Raw genomic sequence first — 14,385 nt, 5'->3', positions numbered from 1 at the left:
TGTTTGCAATACAGCAGGAGAGCTAGGCACTAAGTGCTCCGTAGCTTGGTGAGTGACCGACTAACCAAGAGTGGAAGAGGTCTGGAAACCAGAGACCACTTCCCCTCCCACCACATGCTCTTTGCCCTGATGACGGTCTCCAGTGCAGCCCGTGTTCCCCCACCAGCCCATCTGTAGTCAGAATCTGAGCTAGAGCAGAAACCAAAAGCTGTATGTATAAAATGCTGTGTGTGTGTATATATAGGTATCTATCTCTATATATGTTGGCTCACAGCCCAAGGTTTTGGGGAGTTTCTCGGGGGCTTTGCCAGTCCCTGGGGATGCTGTCTGGATGAGCAGCATGGGGTGACCCAGGACCAGCTCCCATGGGGCTCTTTGAAGTAATCGTGTTTCCTGGGTGCTGCCTGCGGTAGATGTTTAATCGTGTTTCATAGGAAGTCATTTTACTGAGTGGCTTTTAAAATGTGAATGCTTTAGCAGCCGAGTGGTTGGAAGTGGTCCTTTTGCGAGGCCGTGGAGGAGCGAGGAGAAGCGTGTCAGCTGATGGGAACTGCCGCACTCACAGCGTGCTCAAAGGCCAGGCTGTTTCTGGCATGGCTGAGCAAGGGTTTAGCAAGGTGACTCACAAGGTCTTTGAGAAAAAATGACCCTCCTAGGAGAGCGGAGCAAAACACCCCTCCTCTAGCTCTTGACCTAATCTTTAGGGGCAAAGTGGGGCAGCAAAACTGTGTTTTTCAGCACCTTCCCAAGCTCTCGGCTCGATTTGTGCTGCCGAAAACAGTGACTGACTCCAGAGCATGTTCTTTGCCAGATGGGGCCAGATCCAGGGCTCACAAGCGAATGAGCCGCAGGGTCTCGGGTCCCATCCTCCCCAAGGCAGTGGGAGAGGCAGTCCTGGGCTGCCGGGGTGCAAGACGTGCTCGAGTGCCTGGTGGTGGCCATCACCCGAAGGCAGGCTCTGCTCTGGGAGCCCGTCACATCCCTGTCCTGGGACAGAAGCCTTGGGCTTTGCACAGGGAGATACACAGGCCAGCAAAGGTGATCAGTGGAGGATTTTAGCATCCCTATGCAAATAAACACCTCCTTACACCCCCGCCTTTTTAACGCTTTAATGCTAAATCATATTATGGCCCTAATGGGAGGGTGAGGAGAACGTATATCACAGGGAGTCTGGCACACTGGAAGCTCATGTAATAAAGCTGGTTTGAAGGTGCACTGAGCACACAGGGTACCTGGATGTCATAACTGATGCTCCATCCAGGCTCCAGCCTGTGTCAGGCCCACATTAATGTGCACTTCCACAAAAAACCTGTCTTATTTTTTTTAATCTGAAGAGGAAATAGGCACTGGTTTCAGTTACCTTCTAGAGGGATTTAAACTACTTTTAGCACCCTGGTGCTAATCCCAGCTCCAAATTTAACCTAGGTAAAAGTTTGAGGAGCTTAGGGAGCATGCACAGGAGCACGAGCCAGCCCCCTCCAGAGCCCGGCTGAGGCTGGCAGGAGCCCCTGCCACGACGGGCTCTCCTGCTGCCCCATAAGCCACGTCTCAGAGCAGCTAACCACAGCTACCACCCTACCAACCCGCGCTCCCTCCCTACATCCTGCCCTCGGGGATTAAAAAATGCCCTAAACCTGGAGAGGGATTTATCTATGGCAGGGAAAGCTTCCATCAGCCAGCTAAGCTGGCCTTTCCAGCTCTGGAGGACCGGGGCGCTCAGCCTTGTGCTGTCCTTCCTTTGCTTTTATAAAGCACTCCGCATTATCTCTCCCCGTGCCTGGCTGCCTGCTTTAGCTGCTGGAGGAAAAACTGTATTAGCAGTGGAGAGCCCAGCCGGCTGCAACGTGCCGGCACAGCGCCCGTGCACGGCTTAAGCCCTTGCTAAGCCCTCCAAATTGGCTTGCCCGGCTGCTGCCCCTTTGCCCGCAACGGTGAGCAGACTGGGGGCTGTGAGGACAGCAGGCAAAGGCTTCTCTGAGGTTTGCTCACCAGACCACGCGGCTACATGATGAGGCTTTAAGGCTCCAGTGCGAAGGGAGTAACAACGCATGGCACATCATAGCTAGCTGCAGCAGAATGTTTATTAGTAGGAAAGAACATTTAGGGGATTTCAGTAGGACAATTTGTCTGAACCATTGGTATCCACCATACATTGGTTTTCATCAAGATTGTTCAAGGTTACATATTTATATAAGAAAACAAAATAATTCATATTCAGGTGCAATCAGTAATTCCAGTATGAAAAAGCACCATGTCACAAAACAGTTTACAATACAAAAGTCTTCAAAATCTAACATTTAAAAACAATATTTGTTCAACAGTAATAACAATACAGTAAAAAAATTCTTATTTCCCTTCAAACAATACTGCTTATGTATTTTGGCACTGAAAAAGAAACTATCACAAACGCGCCTTTTTAACCACACAATGCTGTTTTGTGAGTGTCTATATAATAAGAAGGAAAACCATGCTTTTGAAGTCAGTCATTTTGCCAGGTGCAGTTTGAACCGCTTTCTCCATTAAAAAGAAAAAAAATAAAAGAAAAAAACTCCTAAGCTGCAGCATGTCTTGTCTTTTGTCCCAGGACACAATCTGGAGAAGCATCTCTCTCAGACTCAATCCATGGAGTAAGTCAGCCCTGCCCGAAAGGCTGCATCCGAGCCCCTCTTCCCTCTCCAAACCTGACAAGAAATGCAGATCTAAGCCCCCCAAATGGTCCCGTCTTTTAGGGACTGACCCCAAGTTCTCGCTATATTAAGCACCCCAATAAGATTCTGACCCCAAACTTGCCACTCAGGCTCTTCTTTTTCCTTAATTGCTTAATTCCTCAAAATCCTAGTTAATTTTAAAGTCACTTGCACAAACGGTCTTAAAATGTGAACCCATCAGTTTTGTCCTGGTATAGCCAGCAGTCCCGAGGAAAACCGAGCGTGCATGCAGGTGAGCTAAGGGATAAGGAAGCCTGACGCTGGGGCCAGCGGGGTGCCCCGGGTTGGGGGACCCTCCTCTCAGGTCTCCTCCTGGGGCCGGGACTGGCACACAGCGTGGGACGGGGAAGCTTGAGTCTGAGAGAGGGAAAGAGAAAACTAGACTTTTCAGGAAGAATTAGTTTCCGCTCAAAACTGACCCCTATTAAAATGAGATCGCAGGTACGATGCTCCGGGTGAAACACCGGTGCCTGTGTGCAGCTATGACGGCCCTTGAAAAAGGCTGATTCTAGTGAACATGCAGTCCTTGGTGCTACCTCTAAAAGCTGAACAATAACAAAACCAAATAATTTTAAATAGTTTTTACATCTTACATCAAAGATGCCACTACGAAAACACAATAGCATCACACATTAATTAGTACAGTCTTAAAAATGCAAACCGACACTGGTAAGACTCCCATACATTCTGCGTATCGTATGTACAGAAGAGAACAGCTTCTCGAGAGGAGAGGACAGTCATAGAGAGATCATCTTCTGGGTTTTTTTTTAGTACGTTGCATAATACAAATACATTATCAGCATAAGAAAACTCTACTCTGACACTAACAGTTCAAGAAAGGTCCTAACTGGAAGTTAATAGCAGGGGAAACGGTGCGCGTGCTGGGGGGCACAAAACACATACACAACCCTCCACCAAATCCTCCGTCTCCTCCGATGGCCTGATCATCTACTTCCATTTTGCCGGGTAGGTTTAACACATTGCTCTGCGGGTACACGCTCCCAAATCATGCAAGCACAGGGCCAAATCCCGAGAGCTGCTCTCAGCCTTCCTGAAGGCAGCTCACCTCTAGATGTCCTTTCCGTGGGCCTTGCCTGGGCTGAGAACTGGCTGGAGACTCAGAATATCACCAGATGAGCTTACAACAGAACCGGGGGGAAAAATTAACACATCACGATAGCTATAGGCAACTACACGCAGGACACTAGCAATTCTAGAGCGCCATCAGAAAAATATGTGGACCAAATTCATTTAATTCATAGTCATCCCTCTCCTTTCTGAGTTGTAAAAGTCTTCCTTAGGATATGTAGGTTTGCTTACAAAGCATTCATCTAGAGAGGTATCTAATTTTGCCAAGACGCAGGATATGCTGAACTCCATGCTGCTGCAGTTAGTCTGCCCATGGTAGCTTATGTAAAGTTAGATTTAGTATCTCTACTCTACGCTGCAACGTAGAAACAGCCTGAGGGAACAGAGATAAGAAAGCTCTCTCTGTGGAATGGTCATGGATTTAACGGGAACTGGACACTTGGATCTATTCAGCTTTTCGCCATGGTTTATCTCAATTTATTAGTCTCTACAGCATCAAAAATACCTGCTCAAATTTACACAGACAAATGTATAACTATTTACTTTTGCATCCCTCACGTCATTCATTCGGCGATACTTAAAAATCCAAAGGTATCAAGTACTTCTGTCAGAAGAGGCCAATATTGGTCACCTCATGTTCAAGAGCGAAATAGAACTGAATATACAAATATTAACTACAAGACTGCTTGGATGGAATTGAAGTGAGCAAGTGGAAGAGATAAGCATATTGAAATATGTCTCAATCTGTCTCCTTGCAGGAAATGTACAGACAAAAATAATCCCTAATGTAATTAAGCACTTCGTTTTTGCTAGGCACGGTGAGCCCACCTCGCTAGTAATTGCTCCGGCAGCTCTGCTCTTGGAATCATTGGGACTTTTGCTAGCATATGAGCTAAACGACTGGCAGGGTTGAATCTAAGGGGATCCAAAATAAATAAATAAATTACAAACACAACTAAAACACAAATAAGGAAATTAAACACAAAATACCAGAGAAACATGATCTTGTAGAGCATTTATATGACTAACACAGAGCACAATGTCTTTAGTAAGCTTCCTTAGATTCTTATCAGATTGAAACTCTGGTTTTGTTTTTTCTTTTTCTCCCAGATACCAATAAAAACTATTTGGTTGCCCTGGAAATGGGAATAAGCTAATTACAGGAAATAAAAAGGTGGTGGTGGCAAGGAACTGCAAGTTCTCCCCCAAACAACTGCATAGGACCCATTAATCTTCCCTCTGAGCGCAGCCAATTAACAGCACAAATGAAGCTTAGAATTTAAGAGGATTTTCTCAGGTGGGTTTACTAATCACCATCATCCAGTTCGGTGGGGGAACATGAGGCCAACCCTGAATACCGCTGAAACCCCTGTCCCCAGGGAGGAGAAAACCGGAGGTCACACCCTCAACATGTGTTTTTGACAGATGGGAGGAAGAGTTTCCACCTGACATTCCTGCGCCAAAATTATCTCTTGGTCCACAGCACCTGGGCAGTCCAGGCAGCATCGGGGCACTGCACGCTGAATGGTGACGCACAGGAAGATGCTGCTCCTGCCTGGAAGAAATCAGCTCTCTGTGGAATAAACCATGGGAGCGGAGAGCGAGCACCGGTCAGGTTCAGTCTGCAGTGCATCAACAAACACAGACACGATAATGAAAACCACATTGTTCCAGAGGTTCAGTGTGTTCTTGAAATGTTTAATACTGCCATTACTTAATAATAGGAAATAAATAGTGTGGTTGGCAAGGTACACACAGGAGGTCCAAAAGGCTGGGAACCAAATCAGAAGCTCTTTCATCTAAATGCATCAAGCCTGGCTCCTCCAGATGTCAAGGGCTGGTGTTTGTTATTCATTCACACAGAGGGTAGGGATGGCAACTGGGAGGTGGGCGCAAAGCGTCGGAGAGCTGGACACCCTGAGCGCCTGCCCTGAGAAGGTGAGAACATCTTTTGTGTAAGGTCAGGGCAAGAGGGGAAGATCTAAGATGTGTCTCAGCTGCACAGTAAGTTAACACTACAGAGAGGGTGGCCGTCGTGTGCTTCGAGATCTGGGAAGCACTCAGCAGGCTGAATAAGCTCAGTTGACCATCTCTGTGGCAGGACCCAGAGTCCCCAGCCTCAGCACACAGTGATGTAGGGATGAAGCAGCCCAGGAGGTCTCAGGGACGGGGCTAGTGCAGAGGAGCTATTCTGTGCTGACTATTGCCACGGGGGTTTCGTCTTGTGAATTCAGACCCTGGTCTAAAGGCAGTTTTTCATTTTCCTAGTCTTTTCACATTGTTCACTGCAACCCAAGCTCTTTTTTTACCTTGTTTATTGTGCATTAGCCAGCATTTTACACGTGATAGCTTAATCCCAACTATACGTATTAAAATAACACTACCTGTTGGAGCAATGAGGAAATCAAATCTGTACATTGCAAGAAGCCCCTAATATCTGGCCTTTCCAGCTGTTACTTGTTAAGATATGGAGAGTGTATCTGAAAAGCTTGATATCTTATCCTGCGAAAATCCCCACCCCTGAAACAACTTCTCAGTATGGATGATTTGAAAGCAACAGCAGCAAAAGCCAGGCTGGAATAAGGGGTGCTGCTAACTGAGACACCCATGGTAGCCAGGGGTAGTTTCTGCAAGAGTTGAAGAGATTGACTTTGCATTCGACCGATCGTTCTACTGCTCTGAATGCCGGAGGCACCTAACGGCTTCTGCAGCCCCACAACAGCGGTCCCAATTTCTAGTGTCACTGCTTTCCATGCCAATTTACAAACCCTGCTGCTTTGCCCCTCTGTGTACTTAAAACACAGCTGCTGTTCTCACCTTCCCCAGCCTGCAAAATGGCACCTGGGCTTTGAGACTCAAACAGAGCTTTACCTTCTCGTCTACCACAACTGGGAAGAAAGGTCCTGCAGGCAACGTTTTGCCCTCAGTTACACTTGGGAAATGCCTTATGTTCCTCCTGGGAGCTGTTTGCTCAACTCCTAACTGGAGCACGGCAAACAGCTCTGTTGCTTATATGTAAGAAAGAGCAGAGGTATTCTACCCCTGCAGCTGCCTGTTCATGCTGAAGGTATTTAAAAGTGTATTTTCTCAGTGCCTCTGACTGAATACGCAGCAGACATTGCTGCTCAGCTAGAAGGTGCCATTTCGGGTCTAGCCCTATCTCAGAGCACATCACACCACGAGTCTGACATATCGCTGCTTTGCATCTTATCTGCCTACTGCGCAGTCAATGGAAAACTCCACATGCAGCTCTGAGCGTTGCTCGGCTGTCTGACGCTTGCCAAGTTTCTCTGCATTTCTAAGCACAAGTTCTGCCCACGATACCAAGGAAACCAACTTCCCCCACTTTAAGACTCCTATGTGAGATCCCACCCAATAAGACACAGAGCAAAGAATGCATCCAAATGCTTGTGCAAAGGGCAGGTGAAATATTCTTCTCCACCAGTCTTGCACCAGTTCCCTGACACCTAACTCCTGGGCCCAAGGACCACCTCGCCAGGAAACCGAGGGAGCACCATGAGAAAGACAAAAGGGGGTGCTGGCGTAGCGGGGGCTCCGGAGGTCTTGTCCAGCCCTCCCCTCTGCTTGTTTAACTTGGCGCTTGTATGCTAGGCTTCAAAAGGAAACTCTTTTGAAGGATGCCTCCTTTACCCTGACTGTGCTATATTGCTATCATGTTGCATCTTCACCAGTGTTGCTGAAAAAAAAGAGAGTTTTAAAAGAAGGGAGACAGCTGAGCTCAGGGTGTTTGTTCTGAGGCAGGAGATTCCCTCCCCACCACCATGTGTCCCCAGGGACCTGCCAGTTGTCACCGTGTTCCCCAGTTCACATGTACTGAGAGACGTACGGCTGCGGCCATATTCTCATCTCGGCTTAGTCTGCGGATTAGGACTTAACATCAAGTTACCACAGTTCACCAAGTTTCCATGAGTCAGCTGAGACGAGGTTTCTGCCCATGTGTGCGCTTCCAGCCCACAGCAAATGCAAGGTAATGCGACTTAGCCTGGTCTGCAGTGAAAGAAAATTAAGCTAAGCCGTATTATTGCACATTTGCCATCAGTGAAGAGAACACACGCTGAAAAGTCCTGGGACTCATCCCCTGGGGGAAGTTATTAAACCATGGGGACTTGGTCATGTGTGACCACTTCTTGTGCTGCACATAGACCTCATCCAGCTACAGAAGTTACACGCTTCTGGCTTACTCTTTTACGCAGCAGTGCCTAGAAAATGTGGAGGTCATGCTTTATAACAGAGAACAACAAAGGGCAAAATGCCCCAACAATAAGCTAAAAATCCTACAAGCTCCTAAGAACAGCAAGAGGAACAGCACAGCTCCGTGTACCTCGGGAACATCCACTGCTGTGAACTCACAGGGCTTCAAATAATGTTGAAACACAGATCTTTCTTCAGTCCCTCTCAAACCATAAGTGCTCACAAAAACAGATGCATGCTGGTTTTATAAGGGTTGTGTTCCCTTTTTCCTTCCCAAAGCACCCTAAAACAAAGACAGGCTGCTGCAGGTGGCACAAGCCATAGTCCTTGCTTCACGTCTTCTGGCCCAGAGTTTCGCAAGCTGACTGGGAATGCCCGATAAGTGGGACTGGCATTTTCCATGGATTCAGTCTACATGCGGGATGTATTCATTAATTCATTTGACAACACGTGAGTGAAGGTGACCTCTTTCACATGCAACTAATATCGGAGAATGCATCTACAAAATTGAGAGGTGATGTGAAATAGTATGTGCTGTCTGCCATCCTTCCTGTATGAAAATATTGCTAATTGATCACCTGAAAGTGTCTGACTTGCTGTGCTATTTCATACAGGATAGGTCATTTTGTCTTCAAGAGGTTTATGAAGGCAATTATGATTGCAAATGCGAATGGCAGCAAAGCAGAAAATTCCAATCTGAGGTGCAGCGCACCACTGCTCTCCTGCTGATCTGGGGTCTGCGGATGCTCCTATCACAATTCCAGCTATGGATCACTTTTAAAGTACGTGCAGAGGCAAAGAAAGAAAAGGATAGTTAATAATTTAAAACAATACCAATCATCAGTGGTAGTCAGGTAAAAGAATAACCTTAATTCACTCTGTAAATGTTTATACAATAGTCTTATCTCCAGCTACATCCTCTGCAGCTGTAGGCTAATTCTTACTCTTCCAGATTTTGTGAACTGTGGGAAGAATTACATCTCCACTGGCCTGGGGTCATATCTCAGGTTGTGTTTTCAAACATGTGTTGTGCAGTATTAGCACGTGAAGCAAGTCTGGCCCCAAAGCCCCAAAACTACTGAGCAAAGCCAAACTGAGAGACCAGGTTCTGGGCCAGAAGCATCTTGTAAAACTAAAAAGAGATGGAATGCAGTTGCTTAAATAAAAGGCAACGTTTTAAAGCTTTCAGTCACGTGCAACAGCTTTCACGACATTAAGAAGCAGATGGAACTGCAGAAGCTATCCAAGTTCACCTTCGGCAAGTGCCAGCTTCCGTAGGCCCGGGCCGCTTTGGGTGTGGGTGCCCGCACCAAGGCGGCGGGTTGGCAGGTCGGCAGGGTTCCTCCAGCGTCGCCCTGCCCTGCCCGCGCAGCCGTGGTGCTGGGGCACCCCGGGAGCGGCTGGGGCCGCGGGACTGTCCTTCCCTTCTGGCGGAGGGGGTGTCGACCGGTGCCTGTCCACTGACCTTCCTGCAGCAATCCCCAGCAGCCTGGGCAGGCTTGTCCTGCCGAAAAACAACCCTCTGAGCACTCGAGAGGGAGCACGGCTTTCAGTAGACGTGAGGTGACGGATACGGGACAGAGGGCCAGAGCCTCTCCAGGTAAAGCAGAAAACTACCTGGAAGAAGATAGGCTCTCCTTTGAAGGGCTAGATTTGCGCACAGAATGTCTAACGAAGATTAGGGAGAAAGAGAGAGGGAACGTTTCCATCAGCCAGAAGAATTGGTGCAAGATTTGCTAAGAGCGCTAGGTATTGAAATCTGTTTGTGTCTGTGGTTGGGCCTCTTTTGCTTTCTCATTTTCCCCCACACATGTCTGCTTGGTATTTTGGTTACTATAATGGGAATATATCATCAACTGGATTTCTGTGATCGTTTGAGACAAAGGTGTGTGCCTGAAGACATTTATTGAGTGTAATTAGCCACTCATAATAATTTTAGTACAACTGATTAGCAATGTTATTATCAATTTATTTTTATTTTATTTTAATATGCTCTGCACTTCACACCTGGCAAAGCAAATGGTATGGAAAAATCAAGTCTAGGATTTTTTTCTCTCAGTTATTGTACCTGCTAGCTAGTGTTCAACAGAAATTTATTCATACTTGGCTACTTATTCATGACTTCTAATTAGTACTTAGCTAATCATCATCTGCAAAGCAGACTTATTTTACTTAGTTTATTTTAAATTAAGGCTACTGGGGATTAGCATCTACAAGGTCACTTGACAAAACGCCAACCTTCCCTGTCAGACAAAGGTTACTCTAACGAGCTCATGAATTCCCAATGCTGTGCACTGCCTACATGGGTACCTCTCCAACAGGATCACAGAGCAGACTTTAGCTAATGACAGATTAATGCCAATTTAGTCAGCATAATGCCTCCTGTCGCTAAAGCTTTTCCGTTGCAGCAGCACTTGTAAAGTCCCTAAGAAATCCCACGTATGTTTACTAGCTTTGCATACAGCAAGTTTGACCAAAGGATAAAGTTTTGCAGCAGCAAACTTCAGAACTCCTGCATCTAGGCGAAAAGATAAACATTCAACATTTCTCTCAAGAGCTGATCTTTTTTTTGTTTTAATTTTTATATATATAAATATACCATAAAGCGTACCATTTCCTTGTTTCAGTACAGGTTTTTCGAACTTTACTAAAATAAATGAAATATAAATGCTACAATTTTATGTTTAAAACAAGTTTTGATGACAGCCTTCCCCTAAGAGCAGGCCCAGAAACTCCGTTAGCTATGTGGAGAGAGACAAAAAGACCCCCAAAACTTGACACTATGCAAGAGCATTCAGAACAGCAGATGTGCCTCAGCTGGAGCTGCTTGCAGGTGTCCGTGAGTTCATCACGTGAATGCTCACTCTCCTTAGTAGAAACTGCTTTATTACTAACCTGAAAATTTCACATTCAACACATATCTCCCCTAAATTCATTGTCAAGACCCAGTTTTCCATATCTGTGTCTGCCTTTGCTGATCCCAAACGGCAAGAGGTATCGTCAGTTGTGGATTTGGGGATCAGGATTGCAAATTGCTGAATTTTCAGATAAAGCTGTGTGAAATCAACCACTGTAAACCTAGTAAAAAATGTCGACCTTTGTTTTTTCCCTTCTCCTTCACAACCTGGAAAATGTTCACAGCATTGAAACAATGAGGCATAGGAGCAGGGGTATGGACGATACACCCTGCACACATTCTGCACTTTCGTACTTCTTCCCAATCCTGTCTTTGACCTTAACTGGTGCCTCCTGGACAGGACAGGAGGTTCCAGGTAAATCCTACCCCACCCATCACAACCCCTTTGGTTCAACCTCTACTACACTTTCAGGTCCTGTGGGTGAATACTTAGCTACTAAAGCAGCAATCTAAAAATCTCTCAGTGTGTCTTGCTGCCAAGGGTTTGTCGCCGGTTTACTCCTTCTCAACACGTACTTTCCAAAACAGACATGTTAAAACAAAAAAACAAAACAAAATCTTTAAAACAATGATAACACCACAATATCTGTTTAAAACAGTACTGCCCATGCTCTGGACAAATTGTTAAGAGCAATTCAGCATTCTTATAATTAATCCACAACAAAAGAAGCTATAAGATGCCACAAATGAAGGCATAATTGGCCATACAGAGGCAACACTACCATGAATGTTGTTTGGCAAGGAAAAAAAAAGCAGATACATAATTCATCCAAAGAACGGGTTCAGAACTGCCCGGCGCTGCTGGGATCACACTGCAGGAGACGGACTATGGATGGATCGCTCTTGGCGCCTCGGATGAACTCTTCCAGAGAGAGCTTTCCTAGAAAAGAAACACGTTTGCTTAGCGCACCTGGTGGGTTGCAGCACACCTGCCAAGCCTCTGGACAAGCACAGTGGAAGGAAGCCAGGGGAGCCCAAGTAAAATCCCTGGGAAAGCAACCCTGCAAGGCAAAGCTCTGCCTGCTTGCACCCCGCTGGCTGTGGATGGTGGTGACTTTGCCTGGGTGGCCGAAGGAGCAGTGGTGGGTTTGAAGGGTCGCCCCGTGTAGGCAGGACACCCCAGCCACCCTGCACAGGGGCAAAGGCAGCCACCCCCATCTCTGGAGGGTGCCTACCATCACGGTTGGTGTCCATCTGGCGGAAGATCTTCTCTGTCCTCTTCTCTGGTGTCGACTCGTCTTCTGGCATCTTCATTACAGAAGAAACCATCTTATAGATTGCCTGTGTGGTACGACAGGAGCAAAGAGCTGGTAAGAAACACATTATCTTAATACAATGATTATCTCCTGGTGACAGAAATAGGCGGAAAATAGCCCGGGGACATCGGCTGGGGCCTGCTTTCTGGATGCTGAAGGGAGTCAGGTGGCACCCGTACATGCAGCTGCCCTCTTCAGTGGGACGCTCATTTATGAAGTACTGTGTTTCCTTATTTAGTCATGGTCGAACACAATCCGGGTTTGGACCGAGGTTACATTTTTCCTTATCAAAACAGTCTTCAGATGGATTTATCACTTGTACAGCACGTTAGGCACTGGCAACTCCCAGTGCCTGGGGGAACAGTAAGACCACTGAGGTCTTGTCCCGCACTGTGGTGTGTCTCTGCGCTTCGGTCACCCAGGCTCCGTCCTCACCACCCCCGTCCCCTCACCCTGCCTTTGCTTCCACCCATCTCCTTTCTCTCCCTCCTTGCTCAGCATCCTGCCCGCGGGGAGGGCAGTGACTCACTCCCTGCATTTGCCGTGTCTCACAGATAATGAAGACTTGACCAGCAAGGAGGTGGCCTTTCCCTCGGGGGCTGGTGTGTGTACACAGCTCCAAACCCCATTCACAATTCGTTCCACAGAGAGCAGATGTTCTGGTCCCACACGGCACTGGTGCCACCCATAGCTATTCTCTGCACAGAAAAATCCATTAGTCGCGTATGGTGCTAGCTGCCCCTAAAAGAGAGGTAATGTTAATTTTAAGACAAGGATGAGTAGTTGTCTCTGAACTGCTTATCCAAATGTTGCCTGAAAATATGAGCAGGCAGTACCAGTAAACAAGTGGGGTTTGTGTTAGATATCTTTACGGTGCCACACAGCTGGGAGAACAGCAGCAGCCAGACAGCTGTGGGCTGGTGGCCTCGGGGGAGCCTCCCGGCCATTTGGAGAGGCAGCACATCCCAGCCCAAGGCAGTGTTGCCCTGGTCTGACCAGCTCCTTCTGCTTCCCATTGCAGCTCGTTGGCCTCCAGCTGACAGGCGCTGCACTGGGCAGTCACTTTGCCCTCCAGCCCTGGTCTGTAGATGTGGATCGCTTTCTTCCACAGATTCGAATTCTTGTTTCCCCCCCCCGCCAACACGGTGTCTGCAGCGGTCAGTTGATAACTTAGTGCAGACATGATTGCTTTAGCTATTTGTTCTCTGCTTCCTCCTGTTCTGGGAGGGGGGGTCCTTGGCGCAAGCCCAAGATGGCTCGCTGGATCTCCCCTCTCCCCTTTTCCCATTCATGAAGGTACTCCGCCTAGCATGTTCCCATCATCTGGCCCAGGGTCCCAAGGGCCAGCTCCAGGAACGTAACAGCACAGATTCACGAGCTGGAGGATGCCGCTAAGCAGCAGACATTTTACACTCAGATTAGGGAGCACCCCCTTCCTTGGCCATCTTTGCTGGCTTCTCCTCTGCCAGCAGCTCACCTCTCACATCTCCTGGCCTTTAAATAACTTAAAGAGTTACACCCCGAGAAAGGCATTTGTCTGTTTAATTAATTATTCATCACTTACGCTCAGTGCAATCAAACATCTGCTCCCTCAGTTATGTCACCAACAGCGTGGCTGTGGATTTCCCGGTCTGCTCTCTGGTAAGTCTGTAACACTAGCTATGGACCCGAGCAGGGGAACAGAGAACAACATTTCAGCACGAACAGCAGCTGGCTGAATGGAAAAGTGGTGGGCACCCTTTTAATTGTCATCACCATCAACATCATCATCATCATCATGATTTGGACTGCGGGAGTGCCCAAAGGCTCCCAAGGGAATTAGGGTGCAGAGGATTGGGCAGAGCCCCATTACAGGCAGGGATGCTGTCCACACAACAGTGATCATCTGATAACCAGGAGAATGGAAGAAAGGATGAACATGCAAGCACATGAACATAGGGATGAGGGAGCTGGGGGAAGGAGGCAATAGGGGAAGAAAAAAAAGGAGAGGGTGGACAGTAAGAATTTACACCTTCCTCATCTTCATCAGCATGCAAGGCTCGCAGGGGTCAGAGCAGAGATGAGGCTTATAAATCTGCCAATGTTTAAGCATCTTAAGCTGTCTGGCTTTTGTCTGGGGTAGGAAGAGAGGTGGAGGGGTCATTTCTTCACTCTGGGTGAGAGGACGGCAAAGCAGAGAATCTGTATTGAAAGTGTGGGAGGA

At 47.3% G+C, this 14,385-nt stretch overlaps 1 protein-coding gene across 3 annotated transcripts in view; it reads right to left on the bottom strand.

The window, feature by feature from the left end:
• Positions 1-2,063: 2,063 nt before the first annotated feature.
• NCALD (neurocalcin delta) overlaps positions 2,064-14,385 on the bottom strand; it is a 61,498-nt gene continuing 49,176 nt past the window's right edge. For all 3 annotated transcript variants that reach the window (XM_030011410.1, XM_030011413.2, XM_030011412.1), the window contains 2 exons: positions 12,102-12,207; positions 2,064-11,806 (listed from right to left, as the gene is read on the bottom strand). In XM_030011410.1, the coding sequence (XP_029867270.1) occupies positions 11,709-11,806; positions 12,102-12,207 (204 nt within the window). In that variant the 3' untranslated portion in view covers positions 2,064-11,708. The remainder of the gene's footprint in view (positions 11,807-12,101; positions 12,208-14,385) is intronic.

The sequence above is a fragment of the Aquila chrysaetos genome, chromosome 4 (assembly GCF_900496995.4).
Source record: "Aquila chrysaetos chrysaetos chromosome 4, bAquChr1.4, whole genome shotgun sequence".
NCBI classification, from domain to species: Eukaryota; Metazoa; Chordata; class Aves; order Accipitriformes; family Accipitridae; genus Aquila; species Aquila chrysaetos.
The sequence above is the reverse complement of the archived record's forward strand: the minus strand, read 5'-3'. Positions and strand labels throughout refer to the sequence as shown.